The 20,153-nt window shown below is 49.5% G+C and overlaps 1 protein-coding gene across 5 annotated transcripts in view; it reads left to right on the top strand.

Annotated features, from left to right (window-relative positions):
- Positions 1-19,320, top strand: part of FERMT2 (fermitin family member 2) — a 50,824-nt gene extending 31,504 nt beyond the window's left edge. For 2 of the 5 annotated variants that reach the window (XM_038138189.1, XM_038138193.1), the window contains 14 exons: positions 236-370; positions 3,961-3,993; positions 4,431-4,656; positions 4,778-4,880; positions 5,299-5,406; positions 6,992-7,126; positions 8,704-8,753; positions 10,924-11,048; positions 12,407-12,513; positions 12,832-13,053; positions 15,365-15,385; positions 15,843-15,967; positions 16,888-17,029; positions 18,976-19,319. In XM_038138189.1, coding sequence (XP_037994117.1) covers positions 236-370; positions 3,961-3,993; positions 4,431-4,656; positions 4,778-4,880; positions 5,299-5,406; positions 6,992-7,126; positions 8,704-8,753; positions 10,924-11,048; positions 12,407-12,513; positions 12,832-13,053; positions 15,365-15,385; positions 15,843-15,967; positions 16,888-17,029; positions 18,976-19,149 — 1,706 coding nt within the window. In that variant the 3' untranslated portion in view covers positions 19,150-19,319. Of the gene's footprint in view, positions 1-235; positions 371-3,960; positions 3,994-4,430; positions 4,657-4,777; positions 4,881-5,298; positions 5,407-6,991; positions 7,127-8,703; positions 8,754-10,923; positions 11,049-12,406; positions 12,514-12,831; positions 13,054-15,364; positions 15,386-15,842; positions 15,968-16,887; positions 17,030-18,975 lie in introns of all 5 variants that reach the window. The other 3 variants (XM_038138190.1, XM_038138191.1, XM_038138192.1) reach the window with 3 other exon arrangements.
- Positions 19,321-20,153: the final 833 nt, after the last annotated feature.

Genomic DNA, 20,153 nt, shown 5'->3' on the forward strand with positions numbered 1-20,153 from the left:
CCTTTCCAGCCAGGGACTATTTGTTTCCAACAGGCGTGCAGGGAAAATGTCCTCAACTTGATTTTTAAGCATTACAGTGCAGGAAATTCATCCAAGGGAGATACTGGGAATTGCTGGATGTTGTTCCTAATGGAAGGATATTCTTCTTTTCCCCATTTTTCTCCTTTTTTTTTCTCTCTTTTTCTCCTTTTTTTCCCATCCTGCCATTATAAAAGTGGTCCATTTTCCCCTCCAGACATCAGGCACCCAGAAGAACTCTCCCTTTTGAGGAAACCCAGAGATCCATCAAAGAAAAAAAAGAAGAAGTTGGACGATCAGTGTGAAGATGACACCTTCGAGCTGGAGGGGCCTCTGATCACGCCGGGGTCGGGTGAGCTGGCAGAAAAAATGGGAGCAGGGGGAAAAAACTGGCACAGCAGCGTGGGGCTGATTGAATTTCTTAGGGTCTGTGCAAGAAGCAGACCCCAAATCCATGGCACAAGCCCTGGCGGGCTGCAGCACTCGCTCGCACGGATGCATGTCTGGGGCTGGAGCTGTCACGCATTTCTGGGAGCAGAGCAAGCTCAGGCTTCACAGAACAAACCAGAGCCCAAGCGTGGCCACTTGAGCACTCAGATGGTGTTGCTGAGAGCTTTTCTTAACCCTGTTAAGAAAGGAGTTAAATGGAAAATCGTTGCTAATGTCTGCATTTCCTGGCGTGGTTTAGGCTGTGCCACCGTTCGACTCCGTATTTACAGCCCAGCAAGGGCAGGCTTTTATTTATTGCTTTAGTGTTGCCTTACATGAACGGTGTAGCCATGGATTGTGATGCTAAAAAAATCCTTTTATTGCTAGGGGCCGGTTGGCCAGGGTGGATTCCAGATCCAGAGCAGGATTGGGAAGGAAATTTCTGGTGGAGTAACATCCCTGATGAAGTAACATCCCTGCTGGAGTTGCCACAGGCAGCAAATTGATGCAGGTGTTTGCAGGCAGAGGGGGTTTTTCAGCTTTTTTCCATGGCTACTGGGAGTCTGGTGTCTGAAGGCAAATGGCAGGAGTTTAAACCATAATTTTGGCCAAGTGGGAGCACTTTATCCCAAATGGATTTGTGGAGAAAGCCACGGTGGTGAGCAGGAGAGACGTGTCAGGCTGCCAGAGCTCTCGGGTTTAAATCCAGCAATCCAAGGGCAGCAGGGCAGCTTTAATTAAAAAAACTACCTTGGAATTGTAAAGCTGTGTTAATTGATGTTAAATCAGCTGCAGGGAAGGTCGTGGAGTGTGGTTAATGCCAGTGGTGGCACAGGGCTTGCGGAAAGGAAGGTTTTGGCCGCGCAGGCTGATGTGCACCATGGGTCTGGAACAAGGAAAAATAATCCTCCTTCTGCTCTGATCCCACTCTTTTTCCTCTCTTAAAATTAAAAATACTTCTGGGCTTGTCCTCTTCCACTCCTGGCTCAGAGAGTTTGGGCAAGGCTCCAGTCAATTTTCATTTCCATTTGGCATTTTCATCTTGAAAGTCCATTCTAAGCCTTTCCAACAGCCAGTGTTCACAGAGAGCATCTCTGTTAGATTAATAGGAAAGACTTGGCCTTCTTTGGGGGAAATGTATGCAAAAGCTGGGCTTTATTTTAATTATTTATGGCTCTTCCAGTGAGTCACTTGGCTGGTTTTGCTCTCCTTGTGAATGAAATCACTCACAGCAGGTTGAATTCCTGCCTGTTCAGGTGCCATTTGATAAAAGTCGTGGGTTTCATCTGAATAAATCATTTCTAGTGTTGTTCCAACATCAGTTTGTGTGCTGAAAGCTTCTGGAAAACTAATTAATAATTCAGGAGGTGCTGATTTCAATGTCTTGGGAGTGTTTTGTCACTGAGTACCCCAAACCTGGCAGTGAAACCATTTAAATCCCAGTGGGCAGAGTTGTCAATACACCCACAGGACGTGTTACCCAACACTTTCCATTAGAAGACCTGTAGTCACTTGTTTATATAAATTAGCCAAATTTGTAGCTATTTCTGCTGGAACTTTCCATGACACTGCCTGCCTGGGGCAAATTTTTTAAGGGAAGCTTCTTTTGAGAAGTTTCAGGTGTTTGGAGAAAGAGATGAGGAGAAAAGTGCAGGGGAAGTTTTGCTCTGATGGAGCAGATACTCAGTCAAGGAATGTGGGAGATATTCATGGAAAAAAACTTGCCCAAAATTTGGGGCAAAAAGTGGGATTTTCTTTTGTTGTTCCAGTTGATGCCCAGGCTTGTGTGCCCGAGCCATGTGAAGGCTGAAGCTGCAGTGAGGGTGGATGGGGAGGAGGGAAGAGCTCTTTTGGGAAGTGGTTTATGGGGGTTTATGGTCGGTTTTTGTTGGAGTTCTCTGCTCCAGTGCTGTAACAATCCATGGGGAGAGCCCCTTTCTGCTGCTTTTATAATCACAGAATCACAGGACAGCTCAAGGAAGGGACCCTCAGAACTGGGGAGTCCCAGCTCCCAAAGTCCAAGTACCTGGACTAAAAACCTGGAAATCATCCCTGGCCTTTTCCTTGCAAATGAAGGTGGATTTTTCCATCCTTTGACCATCCCTGCTGCTTTTTTTCTCCTGCCTGGTTTGCTGGATCTGTCCTGGTGACAGATACCCATGGTGCTTACAGGTCCCCAAAAGATTCATCCAGACTGGGATGCCAGCAAAACAAGCAGGAGCATTAAAAGCATCCTTGTTTGGTGGTTTTCACTGACATTTTCCACCCTGCCAGGCAGTTTGGAATCAATTTTGTAATTATTTGGAGTTTCCTAGCCATGATGTTGGCTGTCACTGACATTGATGCTGCTGATTCCCACCGTTCTTCCTGCTCCTTGAGATGCCCATCGTGAAAATTGAGGGTCCAGAAAGGTTTTTCCATTGGTTTGGTCTTGGACTTTTCCAGTTTAGCTCAGTTTTCTGTCATTCCTTGGCCATGAGGGTGTGGGGATGGTTTGGAGCAAGGAGCTGGAGCTAAGGTGGTGGTGGCTCAGGGCAGCAGCAGGAGGTGGCACAAAAGGTTTTGTGTGGGGCATCTCAACTCTGTCGCCATCTTCAACACCCTCAGCAGAGCTCTGGGAGGGAGAGCTTGGGTGCACTGAATTGCAGGTTCGTGATTTAGGAAAGACACAGCCCTTTCCCAAAAATCCAGTATGTGTTGGACCTTCTGGTGCTGGTGGGCAGATTCGTGCCCAGCCGATGATGCTGGGGGAGCTCCTGGCCCAGTGTGTGCACACAGGAGAATTCCTGGCATTAGGAGATGGGGGGATCCTCCCTTATTCTGAAAATCTGGATTTTATATAAAAATTCAGTGTCCCTGTGAGGTGAAGAGGGGCTGTTTCATTGGATGGTTTGGTTTGGAAGGGACTTAAAAGGGACTTAAATCACTTCTCATTCCACCCCCTGCCAAGGGCAGGGACACCTTCCAGAGACCAGGTTGTCCAAGCCCCATCCAAACTCTCCTGGAACACTTCTAGGGATGGGGCAGCCACAACCTCTCTGTTAAGCTCTCAGCTATTTTAAGAGATACCAAGCTGGATTTGGGTTTTTTTCTCTTCAGATTAATAATTTTTAAGTGTTTGGGTGTTTTTATGTCTGCTCTGAGTCGGTACGAGCTGTGAAGCTTCAAAAGGCCTGGGAGTAACATTTGCTTTGGGATCAGTCTGGCACCACATTGCACCACTCAGCACATTAATCCTGAACTTGTGTGGCCACCTCAGCAAGCTTTTCCATCCGGGAATGCCACGTTTCCATGCCCAGCTGTCCTTGTAACGTGAATAAAATAACGGGAAGTCACTTCAGTTGCTTTGCTGCCACCAGCGCTGCTGCAGATGCTCCATTAGGGTGGTGCAACCTCACCTGTGCTGTTCTGCCCTCTTCCAAAAACGCCCATTTTTGGCTTCTGTCCTTCTCCTGCTCTCCAGGTGACTTTCTCTCGCCTTCTCACTTCCCTCCTTTCTTTCCCTCTCTATAGGCACCGATATTCTTTACATCGGCCCCGTCAAAGGTGAGCTCCACCTCAATAGGACTTTTGCCCTCTGCCTCTGGTCTCTTTGGCTGCACCCTTAGTTTATTTTCCTGCTCCTCTAAAACTTTTGACTTCCAAAATCTTTAAGCAACAGGTAAAACCGGTAAGTCGGGGGCCACTCATGTCCCAGATGCCACAGAAACTCAGGGGGCAGGAGCTTCCCAGTGTGGGAGACCTGAGTCTTTTCCCATCCTTTGGGCTGGAACGAGGTTTCCATCAGTTTTGCTCTCGGAGAAGAGAGGATAGGGACAGGTTTTCACGGTAGAACAAGCAGCGCAGTGTTTTCCCATTGTGAAAAGATGAACAGGGAAGGTTTTCCATCCGCCAGCTCCGGGTTTGCGCGGAGCCGGCGTGGCCGGGAGCAGGCAGGGCTCGGCCCGAGGCTAATTCCAGGCTTTTATTCCCCTCGCTGGTAGGAAATATCTATTCAAGCCCAGGACTCTATAGCAAAACGATGACGCCGACCTACGACGCCCACGACGGCAGCCCCCTGTCCCCCACGTCCGCCTGGTTCGGCGACAGCGCCCTGTCCGAGGGCAACCCGGGAATCCTGGCCGTGAGCCAGCCCGTCACCTCCCCGGAGTCCTTAGCCAAAATGTACAAGCCCCAGACGCTGCTCGATAAGGCCAAAATCAACCAAGGGTGAGTTCAGGAGCTGAGGATTTGGGGGTTTTCTCGATGGTTTTTAATTGTGTTCTCGGGAGCGTCGCGGCGACTCCGCCGGAGCGTTCCGTGTGCGTTACCCCGTGTTGGCAATCCACAGGTGGCTGGACTCGTCCCGATCCCTCATGGAGCAGGAGGTGAAGGAAAACGAGGCTTTGCTACTCCGGTTCAAGTACTACAGCTTTTTTGACCTGAATCCAAAGGTACAGAGCTCCTTGTTCCGCTCCCGTTTTGGAATTTCCATCCTTTGGAGCGAAGGGTGCCTGATCTCTACCGTGCTGTTGTGTTGGTAAATCTCCCAAAGACCGTGGAAGTTGGAAAATTGGTTATGCAGCCATCAAACCCAGGATTTGTGCTCCATTATACCAGGGTTTTAGGTGTTGCTAGAGGTGCTTCAGGAGTTCTTAAAGCCACTTCTTGTCAGTGGCGGAGCATTTTCAGTCTCAGATCAAAGTGTTGTGTTGAGATGAGAGAATCGCAGAGTAGTTTTGGTTGCAGTGGGCCTTAAAGACCATCTCATTCCAACCCCCTGCCGTGGGCAGGGACAGCTTCCAGTAGAAGGGGTGGTTTGTGTTGAGCTGGGCTCTGGTTTTCCAAGCATTCCACGTTTCTGTGCCGCAGTACGACGCGATCCGGATCAACCAGCTGTACGAGCAGTCCAAGTGGGCAATCCTGCTGGAGGAGATCGAGTGCACGGAGGAGGAGATGATGATGTTTGCAGCACTGCAGGTGAGACACAGCCCCAGATGCCCCTGGGTTGGGTTAGGCTTGGTTTTGTTCTCAGACTTCTCTGCTCATTAATCTGATAAACCAAATAATGGAATCCCAAAATGGTTTGGGTTGGAAGGGACCACAAAGCTCATCCAGTTCCAACTCCCTTCTGCTATCCCAGGGTGCTCCAACCTGGTCTTGGACACTTCCAATGATGGGGCAGCCACAGCTTCCCTGGGCCAGGGTCTCACCTCCCTCACAGCCAAGAATTCCTTCCCAACATCCCATCTAAACCATCCCTTCTTCAGTTTAAAATTGTATTTTAAGCCTCACCTTTGTCTCTGGTGGGAGCTTGGCCTTCTCATGCTGGTAGAAGTTGGGTCATTTCCCATCTCCAGATCCTCACTTGAGTTTATGAGGTTTATGAGATAATTTAAATACTTGCCACTGATTATCCCTCATGAAAAAGAACTTGACCTGCTTTTACCAAACATGTTTATATCTACCCTAACTTCTACTTTTGTCCTTCTTAACCCATCCCATACGAACACGGGGTTACTGAACTGTGCCTTTCTGGCTCTCTGCCCCCCAACCAGCTGGGGATAATCTGTGGCTTTCCCAGAACTATTTATTTATCTGGTTTATGAAATGCTCTGTGTGATTTGGCATAAATACTCCACCTGCTATTGAATTCCACGAGAGGGATGGCAGGCATTTGTTCCATGTGGTCTGGCACACCTTGGAGCTGTAGGATGCAGAAATATCCCCCTCAGGAGCAGGCTGCCTGCTCCAAGGGCCCCTCCCAGGAAAAAAAGAGAGGAAAGCAGAAATATAATTACTCAGTTTACATCCAAGTGCTCCAGAGCGGGTTGGGCACGGTTCTTCCTGTGAGATTTTATGGATGTTTTGGTTTTCTGGGCTGAAAACAGATGCAAAGACATGGAATCCTACAATGGTTTGGGTTGGAATGGGCTTTAAAGGTCATCTTGTTCCACCCCCTGCCATGGGCTTCCACTATCCCAGGTTGTTCCAGCCCCATCCAACTTGGCCTTGGACACTTCCAGGGATGGGGGATCTTACAAATATCCATAAACACCTGGTGGGAGGCAGGAAAGGGGTGGACAGAGGTGCCCAGTGGCAGGAGCAGAGGCCATGGACACAGCCTGGAACATGAGAGGGTCCCTCTGCACATCAGGAAGCATCTTCATACCAGGAGGGTGACTGAGCACTGGCACAGTGTGCCCAGAGAGGCTGTGGATTGTCCATCCCTGGAGTTACTCCAAAGCCAGGTGGATTTGGTCCTGGACAACAGCTCCAGGTGGCCCTGTTGGAGCAGGGAGTGGGACCTGGTGTCCTCCAGAGGTCCCTTCCAACCTCAGCCTGGTGGAAAGAGCAGCTCTGCCCTGTGGGGTCCAGAGATCTTCAGGGCTGAGTGCCTGGAGACTCCTTGGACTGGAAACATCCAGGATGGTCCCTCCTGACCCAGCAAACCCCCCAGTATTTGCTGGCCTCTGCTCCTGGTGTCCCACCTTGCTACCCAAGGGTGGCAGCCGATCCTGGGGTCACAGGAGCACCCAGGTGTGACCCTGGCCTTGCCTTCCAGTACCACATCAACAAGCTGTCCATCATGTCCTCGGAAAACCACCTGAACCACAGTGACAAGGACGTGGACGAGGTGGACGCCGCGCTCTCGGACCTGGAGATCACCTTGGAAGGGGGCAAGACATCAACAATCCTGGTAAGGGAATTTTTCCAGGCATCCAACCTCATTTATTTCCTTTTTTCCCTTCTAATTCTGATGAGAAAGTTGCCCACGCCCCAGTAATATTTTCTTTAAAATACAGGCATTTTAGATACCAAGGGATAGTTCCGGAATGAGGGAACCCCGGGCACCATCTGGAAAAGTCTTGGAGGAGCCAGGATCTTACTGATCCCCCCCTGCACCAAGCCACCCTCCTGATGAAATAATGGAAAACTAAATGGAAATGAAGTTTTTTTTTTATCCTCACTACTGACTTTCCCAAATAACTGAGTTTTCCACGTTGAGGTTCCTCTTCTACTGTTTCTAATTCACGTTTTACAGCACCTAAAGCAGCTGCTGGATTTTCAGAACTAATTTAGGCTTATGAAACCCTAGTTTTATTAGCCTGGATTTTAGCCTAGGTCTGTATTTCAGAGCATTCGGGGTTTTTCTTCTTGATATGCCATTTTAACACTGGTTTTCCACCTTTAAAAATATAAAGCCTGAAAATTAAAGTGCATTAAAAGGACTCAGTCCTGTCAGCCTTGGCCCAGCACGGCTTTTCCAGGCATTTTGCACATTTAAACCGTCTCTTTCCAACCCTAAAAGCTGAAATTTTCCACTTTTACACTTCATATAATTTTTTAAGTGTTTATGACGAGTCTTTTTGAAGCTATATCCATCCTTAGATGCTTTATTGGCATTAACAACAGCAGAGCTTTGCAGTATGAACCAGAAATAACAACAAATTTTTATCACCAAGACATATTTTCTAATTCCTTTTGCAAAACCAGATTTGAAACACATCACTGAGGAGCAGTCCCTGCCAGACAGGAGTGAAGAGGACAATGATTCATCCAAAAAAACCCAGCCCTTTCCGTAGGGCTTTGGAGCAGGAGCCATTTCCAGATGCATTCGAGTAATTGAATACGGATAATGGGCAATTACTGGATTGTTTGTTTAGATTCTGCATTTTTTTCCCCGTGGTATCTGTAAACAGTTTCTCATTGCAGACTGAAAGTAAACTGTCCTGCTACTGGAAGCTCCTGGAGCAATCCTCCCTTTCCCTGTCCCTCGACATTTTTTATTTTACTTCCAGCTCCTGGGAATTGCAAGTGCCACCCTGATGCAAAAAAAAAAAAAAAAAAAGGAATTTAAACGTCATATTTTCAAAATTTTGGGGGAGAAATAAAGATCTTTCTAGGCTTAGAAATCCCAGTTAGTTCTGTGCCAAGGTGCCTCTTCCCCTTTTGTTTGGAGCATCAGGAATAAGTGAAGGGAGGAGAAAATTCCCTGTGCAAACGCTGCTGCCGTGACCCTGCAGCTGGGAATTGGCCCCGGCAGCAGCAGGAATTCCTCAAAGGAAAATCCAGCCTCGTCCTCTGCTTCCAAAACAGCAGAGCTGGGCCCTGCGTTGCCGCTGCTGGCTTCTCCTGGGAAGTGGCTGGGGCTTTCTCAGGAGCAGTTTCACAGCCCCTAAGCCCTGATGGTGCTCCTGGTTCCCTCCCCTGCACCACATCCCTTCCCTCCTGATGCCGCTGCTCCGAGTGATTGGGATAATCTTTGATTTCCAGGGTGACATCACTTCCATCCCGGAGCTCGCTGACTACATTAAAGTCTTCAAGTAAGTGCTGATGGGAAGAGCTGCTTGTGGAACTGGTAATGGCTGTGAATAATTCATGGTCCTGCCTCTTAATTTCCTTTTTTTTTTTATTATCTTCTGGCCTTACGATATTCAAAATATTCAATACTTGAGTTGATTGGTTCTTAAATACCAAATTCAAGGTGTTTTCCTGCTCTGGTGCATCCCCTAGCCAGCCAGAATGTGCTTGGATGTTTCTTTAACACATTTAATGCCCAGGAGAGAGCAAACCATCCTAAAATGAGGAGTGAAACCTAAAGACCTCCCTCAAAGACTTCTCCTGGTCTGCAGGAGGCTGGAGGAATTCTATCCAGCCAGGATCCCTGTCTCTCCACGCCAAAAGGAGCAGGTTAAGGTGACTCTGCCCCTCTCCCAGCTTGCTCAGGATTTTGGGGTTTTTTTTTAGCTGGCTTTGACTTAGTTGGTGGTTCATAGAAACCAGGAGCGGCAGCATCTGGATTTGGAGGAACATTTTTGGCAGCCACCACCATCTTTTGCAATTTATTGCCTGCTGCAGTGAAAGTTCTGGAAGCTGGAAGCACTGATGGGATTTCCCAGCAGAGCTGCAGGATAGTGGTGGGGGCAAAAAAGCTGCAGACAGCGAAGTAGCTCTGGAACAAGCCTTTAATTTATGAATTGTTTGGTTCTGGAGCCAGAACCTGGCACTCTCTGCTCTGAAAACCCCTTCTCCCTCTCCAGAGGTGAATTAATGAGGCCTCTGCCTCTGTCTGGGCTTGTGGTCTGGCTTAATTGGGATGAAGTTTCAAGGCTGTGCCCAGCCCCTCAGTGGGTGTTTTTTCTCTCCCTTGAACAAACAAACAAACAAAAAACTTGTTCTTCCCCTTGATCTGCTGATTTGCCAATCAAATTAGGCACCACTCCAGGAGCTAATTGCCTGCAAATTGGAGCACCAGGGGCTGGAGCAGCCAGGGCTGCAGGTTCCTCACTCAGTGCAAGCCCTCAGCCCTGGGGTTGGGGTTTGAGGCTGTCAGATTGAACACAGAATTCAGTTTGCTCCTAAAAATGGGGCTCAGGTGGTATTTTAGTGCCAGAAATCCAGCGTGAGTGGTGCAATGTTTGGAGCTGTCCCAGCTCTGGATGTGCCTCTTGTCACACTTCAGCTGGGGAGGAGAACTGGGGGAGCAGTGCATGTCCCTTGTATTCCATATATTTAACTCCATATATTTATTTTTAAATGTGTCCCAGCATGTGCCTGCTGTGGCTGTAGAGATTTGGAATGGTTCTCTCTCCCCTGCCAGCCAGGTTACTGCCCTTGCCTGCTAAAATCAGAATTCCAGAGTGTTTGGGGTTGGGATGGACTTTAAAGATCATCCTGTTCCAACCCCCTGCCATGGCAGGGACACCTTCCTCCATCCCTGGCTGATCCAAACCCCATCCAGCCTGGTCTTGGGCACTTCCAGGGATCCAGGAGCAGCCACAGCTTCTCTGGGCACCTGTGCCAGGGCCTCACCACCCTCACAGGGAAGGATTTCTTCTAAATAGCCCATCTAAAGTACTCTCAGCAGCTACTTCTGAGATGAAAACACGAGAAATGCATGAGAGGCTGCAGATCCAGCCTTAGAACAAGGTTTTGAAATCAGGGAAGGTTAAAATATTCTGATACTTGGGGCTCTCTAAAGGCCCTGGGCTTGTGTTGGGATGAGTTCAGGGTGCTTCACTTTGCAGGGCCACCAGTTCTCCTGCAGAATCCAGCGAGATCCATGCTTTCTGTAGAAAAGAAGGGGACCTTTTGTGCTGTGGAGTGTTTAAAAAGAAAACAAGGAGTGCACTCAGGCGTGTGCGTGACTGACACGTCCTTGGAAGTGCTGCTTCCCCCCAGAGCCAGAGCAGAGTGGTTCCAGTTTCATGGGGTGCCTGGAGAGGCAGATTTTGCCGTGGTTCATGGACTCCTCTGTTTTTGTAGCACAGTCCTCCAGCTCCCCCCACCTTGCCCCAAATTATCTCCCTGGGATTGAAGAGTCCAAACTTGGAATTGGAGCTCAACTCCTCGATCCAGCCCCCAGGCAGGAGTGGGAATAAGCTGACAGCAGCTTGTCAGGGCTGAAATTCTGAGGCAGCACTGAGGTTTCCTGGGGAGCAGCTTGTTTTAGGAGCTCAGGCCAAGTGAGATGTCCCTCCCCGTGTCCTACAGGCCCAAGAAGCTGACGTTGAAAGGCTACAAGCCCTACTGGTGCACCTTCAAAGATACCTCCATCTCCTGCTACAAAAGCAAAGAGGAATCCAACGGGACTCCTGCTCACCAGATGAACCTGAGAGGTAAGAGAAGCACAAGGTTGGGCTAAGAGAAGGCTGCTTTTTATTCCAGGAATAGGCTGCTCCTCCTGCATCTTGTTTTGCCACTGCTTTATCGCCTCGGAATTCCATCCTGGGGTTGGGTGAAGGTGTGTAAAGGAATGAAGTGGCTGGGTTTGATATCGTGGCACAGACTTGGAGTTCTGAATGTGATTATGTGTGATCCCACAGGGGAGCACCACCAGCCCCCCAATAGCTTGGGAAGAGAGCTTGGAGAACCACAGAATGGTTTGAGTTGGAAGGAACCTTCCAAACCTTGTTCCAGCCTTCCACCTGCCCTTCTCCTTTTTGTCAGTTCTCCAAAGGATTGCCCTGACTCCCACGGCAGAAACTGGAAAGAACAGACCATTTTCTTCCTCTGCTGCTTTTATTTCTCCTCCTCTCCTGCTGCTGGTTGGGAGCAGCCTCACTCCAGAGCTGAAATTCCTGCGGTGGCTGCCTGTCCTTATGTCAAGTGAAACATTCCTGCTCCAGCAGCCACGGAGCTGCAGTGAGCTTGTGTGTTTTCCCCATGGATGCAGGAGCAGGGGGAATGCCAGGCAACCTCAGGCTGCTGTGGGATCAAGTCCTGGCCCCCAGGACCTTTCTGGGAGCTTTTGACAAATCTGCTGTGAGGGCACTTTCAGAAATCTGGGAGGCGGCGTTGGCGCGGCGCCCGCGCTGCCGTGGCTGGGTCAGTTCATCCCCCCTGTGTTTACACAACCCCTTGGAATTCTCTCCAGGCACCAGGAGTGGGGTGCTCACAGCCAAATCATGGAACCCTTGAATGGTCTGGGTTGGAAGGGGCTTTAAAGCCCATCCAGTTCCACCTCGCTCCCACAGGAAGGGGCACCTTCCACTAAACCGGGATGGTCCAAGCCCCACCCTGCCTGACCTGAAAGACTTTGTGGTGTCCCATCATTCATCAGTAACATAGAGGGTTTCAGGGTGAGAGTCAACACCCATCCAGTCACCTTTTCTTATCCTTTCCTGAAGATTTTGGGGTGTTTGCCAGCCACTGAATCCATTTCTGATTTCAGGCAGGATCCAGGAGTTCTGTGGGTGTGCGTTCGCTTCGGCTTCATTGCTTTCACATCAGGTCTTGCTTTTCCCTTCCATTTTCCTGAGACTTAGAAAAAGGGACATCTGACAGGTTTTTTCTGTGCTGTGTGGAGTGTCCATCCCATCTGAGGTGTGGGACAAACCTTTGGCAGCACTGAGATGCCACCGGAGACCCTTGGGCCAGGGAGCTTTCCTCTTTCTTTTCCTATTTTCACTTTCTTTGCCACTTTTTAAATCATCATTCCTCACACCCCTGCTAAACACCATCTCCCTCATTGCAGGATGTGAAGTTACCCCTGATGTGAACATCTCTGGTCAGAAGTTCAACATCAAGCTCCTGATTCCGGTGGCAGAGGGGATGAACGAAATTTGGCTGCGCTGCGACAACGTGAGTTCATCTCTTGGACCAGCCACCTCTTCAGCCTTTTCCCACCATCCTGCTCAGGGGCTGGTCTTTAAAAAACAAATAGAAGATGTTCTCACCTGTCTGATTTCAGCATTCCGAATGTGCTCCAAGTCACCTACGAGTTCAGGGCAGAACATCAGCTTTGGCTTTGCTGGGTGGTTTTAGCCACACAGTGGTTGGGTTTCTGCCTGTCTCCTGAGGCTGGGAGGGGAATGAGGGCTCCTCCATGGGGTGTTTTTTGAGGGGGCTGGTGGTCCCCCCATGGCTGTGACAGACACATGTCCCTGTTTTGGGGGGCAGGAGACGCAGTACGCCAGCTGGATGGCCGCCTGCCGCCTGGCCTCCAAGGGCAAGACCATGGCCGACAGCTCCTACGGCATGGAAGTGCAGAACATCCTGTCCTTCCTGAAAATGCAGCATTTGAACCCAGACCCGCAGCTGATCCCGGAGCAGATCAACACCGACATCAACCCCGAGTGCCTGGTGTCTCCTCGCTACCTGAAGAAGTACAAGAACAAGCAGGTAGGTGCCGCCGGTGGCCTTGGTTGGGCTGGACGCGCGTGCCGGCGGTGGCTGGTGTTTAACACGGCGTGGTTTGGATGGTTTGGATGTCCTCGCTCACTGGGATGCACGTGGTTACTAAAATGAGGTGGGACTGAAGGGTGTGGTTTGGATCCAGCGCCTGGGGATGGCACCCAGCACCGGGATTCTGCCACGTGCTGTGCGAAGGGCACGGACACGGCGGGGAACCTTCAATTGGAAATGCATTTGAAATTGGTTGATGTTTATTTTAAACGCATTCTGGGAATGGTTTGGCCCCTGCTGATAATGGTTTGGCTCCAGCTGCCCCATCTCTGCCCGGTGCTGGGGTTAAAACCCCTTCCCCTGCACAGAATCCATGGAGAAATCCCCGGGATCAGCGGAGTTGCAGTTGCTTGCAGTGCTTTATCCACACTTGGCTGTAACACGGTTTGCATATTTCTGTCTTTGCTTTTCCACTGCTTCCAAATGCCAGTCCTTGGAACATTGCTTGGGTTTTGAGTTGCTGTGACTCGTGCTTGAACTCCATCCACGTTCCATCCGATCCCTGCCTGACAGGGCTGAACTGTTCCGCACTGGGAATAAATGCAGGATTCTCTCAAAGAGAATTATAAGTCAGAACAGCAGCAAAAATAAGGAAAGCATTGCTCCGTGGCCTTTTGGTGACTTAAATCCTTCAGGCTGCTGGCTGGGGCTGGATGTGATTTCTCCAAGCCCAGAAGAAGGCTGCAAGTCAGAGAAGCCGGAAAAATATAACTTTTTATTGGCACAGCACGATGATTTCCTGGCAGTGGAGTTATATTTTATATAGCCCTTATTATTCTCCTGAATAAGCCTTTATATCCCCTTGGATGGAGGAGAGGCTGCATAAATATACTATTTTAACATATATATGTAGAGATATATATATTTATATATATAAAATACTTTCTAGGTTTCCGGTAAAACAGAGGCACCTGGAAAAATATTAGCTTGGAAAACTTGCTTACTGTGCAGGTATCCTGGTTATAAAAATAAAATCCATGGAATTGTGGGGATGGGCACGATGGGGATGATCCCAGTCAAGATGTGGCCATGGTGTGGACACCAGAGCCCTCACAGGCATCAGCTAAGCAGTGGGTTTAGGATTTTTCTTGGTGGCCAGAGGCAAAGCTTAGAGCAGCAGAGGGTGTTTGCTGAGAGGAATGAGGGATGGAGGCTGCAGGAATGTCAGGAATTTGACCACAAGGGTCCTTCTGAGGCACAGGGAAGGAGGGGGAGGAGGAGGAGGAGGCTGTGCAGCCCACAGGAGGTGCTGGAATGGGAATTGGCTGTGGATTTATGGAGGCTCTGGGTCCTCACCAGCCCCAAGCCCACTGGGGAAATGTTTGTCTCCACGTGCAGCAGCGTAGGGTTGGCAGGTTGGGACTGGAAGCACCAAATCCTAAATGAAAATAAACAAAAACTGACCCAAAATAGGGATTTTCAGAGCTCCCAGGCGCCCTGCCAGGGTTTGGTGTCAGAGCCAGCGAGGGCAGACACATCTCTGAGAAGCACAGCTGATGTTCCCTTCATCTGCTTGTTATCCCAGGCAGCATCCCAGTCATTTCTCCACATATCCCAAACAGAAGGATCTGCTGAGCTCAGAGTGAGCTCCTGAGCTTCCTCTCGAGCTTCCCCAGCCAGAGTGGCCTTGAGTTTGTGCAGAGACGTGGAGAGGGAAGTGAGGCCATGAAGCACTCTCTGAACTGGCAGCTTCACCCTCCCCTTCACCCCCCCAAGCAGGATGACCATGGAATCACAGAATGTCCTGAGTGGGAAGGGACCCACAAGGATCAGAGCCCAGACCCCCCAGCAATCCCACCCTGGGCATCCCTGGCAGTGCTGTCCAAACACTCCTGGAGCTCTGGCAGCCTCAGGGCTGTGCCCATTCCTGGGGCAGCCTGGGCATTGCCAGCACCCTTGGGGGAAGAACCTTTTCCTGAAATCCATCCCAACCATCTCAGGACCAAAACCATCTCTCCACAACGCCAGGGCCCAGCTGGGATCACTCCAGTGCTCCAGCAGGGCTGGCATAAGCGGTGACTCTCAGCTCGCTTGTCCCTGCTCACATTCCCTTTGGCTGCTTTTCCACCTAAGGAATTGTGCATGTGGTTTGTTTTGGTTTGGTTTTTTTTTTTTGCTTGAACTTTGGTTTGCAGTTAATTTACACTTTTTCTTTGCTTTGTTGCCATATTTCTGATTGCTTTTTTTTCTTTCTGCCTCCTTTTCTTTTTTTTTTTTTTATTTTTTCATTTCGCCTTGCCATCTTCAGCCAGGCTATGTAAGAGACTTGGTAAGTGACAGCAACACTAAAATTAAGATAAACTTAAAATAAACTTAATCTAGAACCCCTTTGGTTCAGAGAGCAGCGGTGAAAGCACTAACAAAACCTGCACCCTCCCCATGACACTTGGGCCCTGGTAGGTTTTTGTGACAGTCCCCAGTGGTTTATGGGGTGAAACTGGAAACCCTACACCACAAAATTGCCTTGTTGTTCTCTCGCATCCTTAAAGTTCCCGAGAGCATGAGTGGCTCTTCGCCTCCAGACAGCTCTGATCTATATTTGCATTCCTGTATCTGGAGATGGGAAGCTCTGAGCAGTCGGAGCTGAAATAGAGCCTCAGGGGAGGAATTATTGATTATCCGCGCTCGGATCCGCGGCGGCTCCCCAGCCGCTCCCGCGCGCGTGGCAGCGGAGGTGGCACCGAGGTCTCCTGTCCCCTGACCCCGCTGTGTCTCGCCGCCCGCAGATCACGGCGCGCATCCTGGAGGCTCACCAGAATGTGGCCCAGATGAGCCTCATCGAGGCCAAGATGCGCTTTATCCAGGCCTGGCAGTCGCTGCCGGAGTTCGGCATCACGCACTTCAATGCAAGGTGGGTGGGGCTGGACATGCAGGGGCTGGGCTGGAGGAGTTTCCTTCATGGGGACATGGAATGGCTTAAATACCCTTGGAATCATTGTGGAACGGGTTGGGTTGGGTGGGTTGGATTGCATTGGATTGGGTTTGGTTGCGTTGGGTTGGGTTGCCTTGGGTTGGGTTGGGTTGCGTTGGATTTGGTTTGTTTGGGTTGCATTGCATTGGGTTGGGTTGCGTTGAGTTGGGTTGGGTTGTGTTGCCTTGGATTGGGTTGCATTGGATTGGGTTTGTTTGGGTTGCATTGCATTGCGTTGGATTGGGTTTGGTTGGGTTGGATTTGGTTTGGTTGGGTTGGATTGGATTGGATTGGATTGGATTGGATTGGATTGGATTGGATTGGGTTGGGTTGGATTGGTTTGGGTTGCCTTGTGTTGGATTGGGTTGGGTTCTGTTGCCTTGCATGGGGTTGGGTTGGGTTGCCGTGGGTTGAGTTGGATTGGGTTTGGTTGGGTTGCCTTGGATTGGGTTGGGTTGAGTTGTGTTGGATTTGGTTTGTTTGGGTTGCATTGCGTTGGGTTGGGTTGGGTTGGATTTGGTTTGGTGGGGTTGCCTTGGGTTGAGTTGAATTGGTTTGGGTTGGGTTGCGTTGCGTTGGATGGGATTGGGTTGTATTGGCTTGGCTTGGCTTGGGATGGATTGGGTTGGGTTTGGTTGGGTTGGGTTCTGTTGCCTTGGATTGGGTTGGGTTGGAAGGGACCTCAAAGTTCATCTCCTTGCCATGGGCAAGGACCTCCCTGTGCACGTCCTTGGCTGGGGAAGTCGCGCTGCAGCTGAAATTAAAAACACGAGCTGCTGAGATTTGTAAAAACGATTTTACAAGTAAACTCAGCTGCTGGGTTTGTGTGTCTCACGTGTTTTTCTCAATCCCTCTGCCAGGTTCCAGGGTGGGAAGAAGGATGAGCTGATCGGCATCGCCTACAACCGGCTGATCCGCATGGACGCCAGCACGGGCGACGCCGTCAAGACCTGGCGCTTCAGCAACATGAAACAGTGGAACGTCAACTGGGAGATCAAAATGGTGAGACGTGTCTGACACCCCGTCCTCTTCCCTGCTCCTGTCACTGAGACAGGAACCACTCCTGGAGTCCTGGAATCCCAGATGGGTTGTGTTGGGAGGAACCTTAAAGCTCATCTTGTTCCAGCCCCCTGCCATGGGCCTTCCACCATCCCAGGCTGCTCCAAGCCCCGTCCAGCCTGGCCTTGGACACTTCCAGGGATCCAGGGGCAGCCCCAGCTTCTCTGGGCACCCTGTGCCAGGGCCTCGGCTCCCTCCCAGCCAGGAATTCCCAATTCCCAATCTCCCATCCATCCCTGCCCTCCGGCAGTGGGAGCCATTCCCTGTGTCCTGTCCCTGCATCCCTTGTCCCCAGTCCCTCTCTTGGAGTCCCTTTAGGCCCTGGTGGAGTTGTGTGTGACCCTTAAGGAAAAACCCTGAATCTTTCTCTCCTGGAGCCAGGAATTATTTTCTCCATTCTCTGAACCCCACACAATTCAATGAAGTGAAGCCTCAGCACTGATGTTCAGGCTCCATCCTAACCCATAACACAAATAAACAGGGCCTTATCCATACTGAAATTCCTTCCATTTGCTGTACAACTCAGACTTCCATGCAAATAGCAAACAAAACTGAGTAGTTACTTCCCCGGGCTCTAAGATGGGCTTTCCCCCTGCTGTTACATTTGGATGCACAAATTTCTGGGCTCCTTTTTGGCAGAACACACAATTAAAACTGCCAGAGATACGTGAGGGCTGTTCTCCTGCAGCTTGCAGCTCATTAAGAGTTGCTGGAATAATTATTCAGCGTCCCCCTCTGCCTCGGAGTCATTGTTTTGACTCAGTTGTAAGCCCAGATATCCCAATTATCCAGCTTGGATACGCTGCTGGGAATCCCCATCCCTCCTGCAGAGCTGTCAGTGATGGGGGGACAAAAAGAGAATGAGCATCGGTAAATGAATGGTTTGTTCAGTCACTCCAGAATGAGCTCCCCCAGCCCCCATAAGGTATTTCAGTGGCCAAAATTCAACTTAGAAAACCAGGGAAGAGTGGCAAGAAAGCCCAGACTGCAGCAGCTCTGTGCCCAATCCCTGTTTCTCTGGAAGCAGGGAAAGTGTGGCCACGTGCTCACCATGGAGAGGCGAAACACACTGGGGGATTGTTTCTGAGTCATGGGGGAATACAAGGGGTAATGGTGATTTAAATAAATAAAGGAATGGATAAATAAATAGAAAACAGTACAAAAGGCAATAAAAGGTATTTCAGTATCTAAATATTTGAATAAGAGTCATAGGATATTTAAAGGGGGAAGGAACTCATAAGGATCCTCAAGGCCAAATTACCATGCACAGGATCCCAGAATGGTTTGGGCTGGGAGGGACCTTAAAATCCATCTCATTCCACCCCTGCCACGGGCAGGGACACCTTCCACCATCCCAGGCTGCTCCAAGCCCTGTCCAGCCTGGCCTGGAACACTTCCAGGGATCCAGGGGCAGCCACAGCTTCTCTGGGCACCCTCTGCCAGCTCCACACAGAAGAGAATTCCTTCCCAATATCCTGTCCTCTGGCAGTGGGAGCCATTCCCTGTGTCCTGTCCCTGCAGGCCTTGTCCCCAGTCCCTCTCCAGCTCTCCTGGAGCTCCTTCAGGCCCTGCCAGGGGCTCTGAGCTCTCCCTGGAGCCTTCTCCTCTCCAGGGGAGCACCCCCAGCTCTCCCAGCCTGGCTCCAGAGCAGAGGGGCTCCAGCCCTTGGCCTCCTCTGGGCTCACTCCTACATTGGCACCACAAAATTTTGCTCAGGCATTAGAAAAGCATCTGAACACCCCGAAAAGGCAGGGAGAAGGCAGCAGCATTAGAAAACACAGAAGAAGCAGGGAGAAGGCAGCAGCATTAGAAAACACAGAAGAAGCAGGGAGAAGGCAGCAGCAGCCCCGGGGCGGGCAGGAGGCTGAGCTGAGCTGTGTTCCGTGCAGGTGACGGTGGAGTTCGCGGACGAGGTGCGGGTGTCGTTCATCTGCACCGAGGTGGATTGCAAGGTGGTGCACGAGTTCATCGGGGGCTACATCTTCCTGTCCACGCGGGCCAAGGACCAGAACGAGAGCCTGGACGAGGAGATGTTCTACAAACTGACCAGTGGCTGGGTGTGAGCCCCCCCAGCCTCGCCCCCAGGAACCCCCATGGCCATATTCATGTTTAACTTTCCAAAGCTGTCCTTTGAGATAATGCTGCTTAATAAAGTAAGCTTGAAATGTATCTTTTTTTTTTTTTTTAAACAATTGGATTTTTGGTTGGTCTTGTTTTATTTTGGTTTGGTTTTTTTTTGGTTTTTTTTTTTTTTTTTTTTTTTTTTTTTTTTTTTTGTTATTGTTGTTGTTCTTTTTTTTTTTTCTTTTTCTTTTTTTTTTCTTTTTCTTCTTTTTTTTTTTTTTTGCATTACCAGACCAGTTAATCTGTGTGCACTAATGAGCACTTCTGTTAATTTGCTATAACCAGACCGTGTCTGGGCAGGGTGACAGTGACCCACAGATCCAGACTCCGATGGGCAGATCAGGATAAAGATTTAACTGACTTAAAAAAGCCAATTTTTGAAGAGAACTCTAAGCCATCTTCTTGTAAAGCCATCCAGGGCTAACCTATATGAAGTCTATTTATCATGTTTAATGCATGAGTGTTTTATTTCCTTTTTTTTGTGTTTTTATTCTGTACATTTGACCTGTTTGAAGTCGTCCTGCTCCCAAGCAGAGCTGCCATCTCTCCTCTCACACTACACCAGGACTCTGAAGGTGCCTGACATGACTTTGAGGATAGTTTTGTGTGGCCTCGAAGATGATCTTCTGTTAGTCTGTTATAGCTTGGTTTTATTTGTTTAACTTGCCTTTTGATAATCATTTATATTGTCTTTTTTTTTTAATTTTATTTGTACACCGTATTGTATTATGACACTTTTAGTATTCACCAGCATAGTCACTGTTCTGCCTCTGATATGCAAATTTTTTCATTACGATATGAAGTAAAAGGTTTATGAAGTAAAGGTTTTTGTGTAACTAATGTAAAAAAACCACAAATTTTATAAAGTTGTACAGTTTTTGTAACTAGTCTCACAAGCCAGCTAGGATAGTGCATAGATCAGCAGTAACTGTAGGATGTCTGG

This window comes from Motacilla alba, chromosome 5 (assembly GCF_015832195.1).
Source record: "Motacilla alba alba isolate MOTALB_02 chromosome 5, Motacilla_alba_V1.0_pri, whole genome shotgun sequence".
Taxonomy (NCBI): Eukaryota; Metazoa; Chordata; class Aves; order Passeriformes; family Motacillidae; genus Motacilla; species Motacilla alba.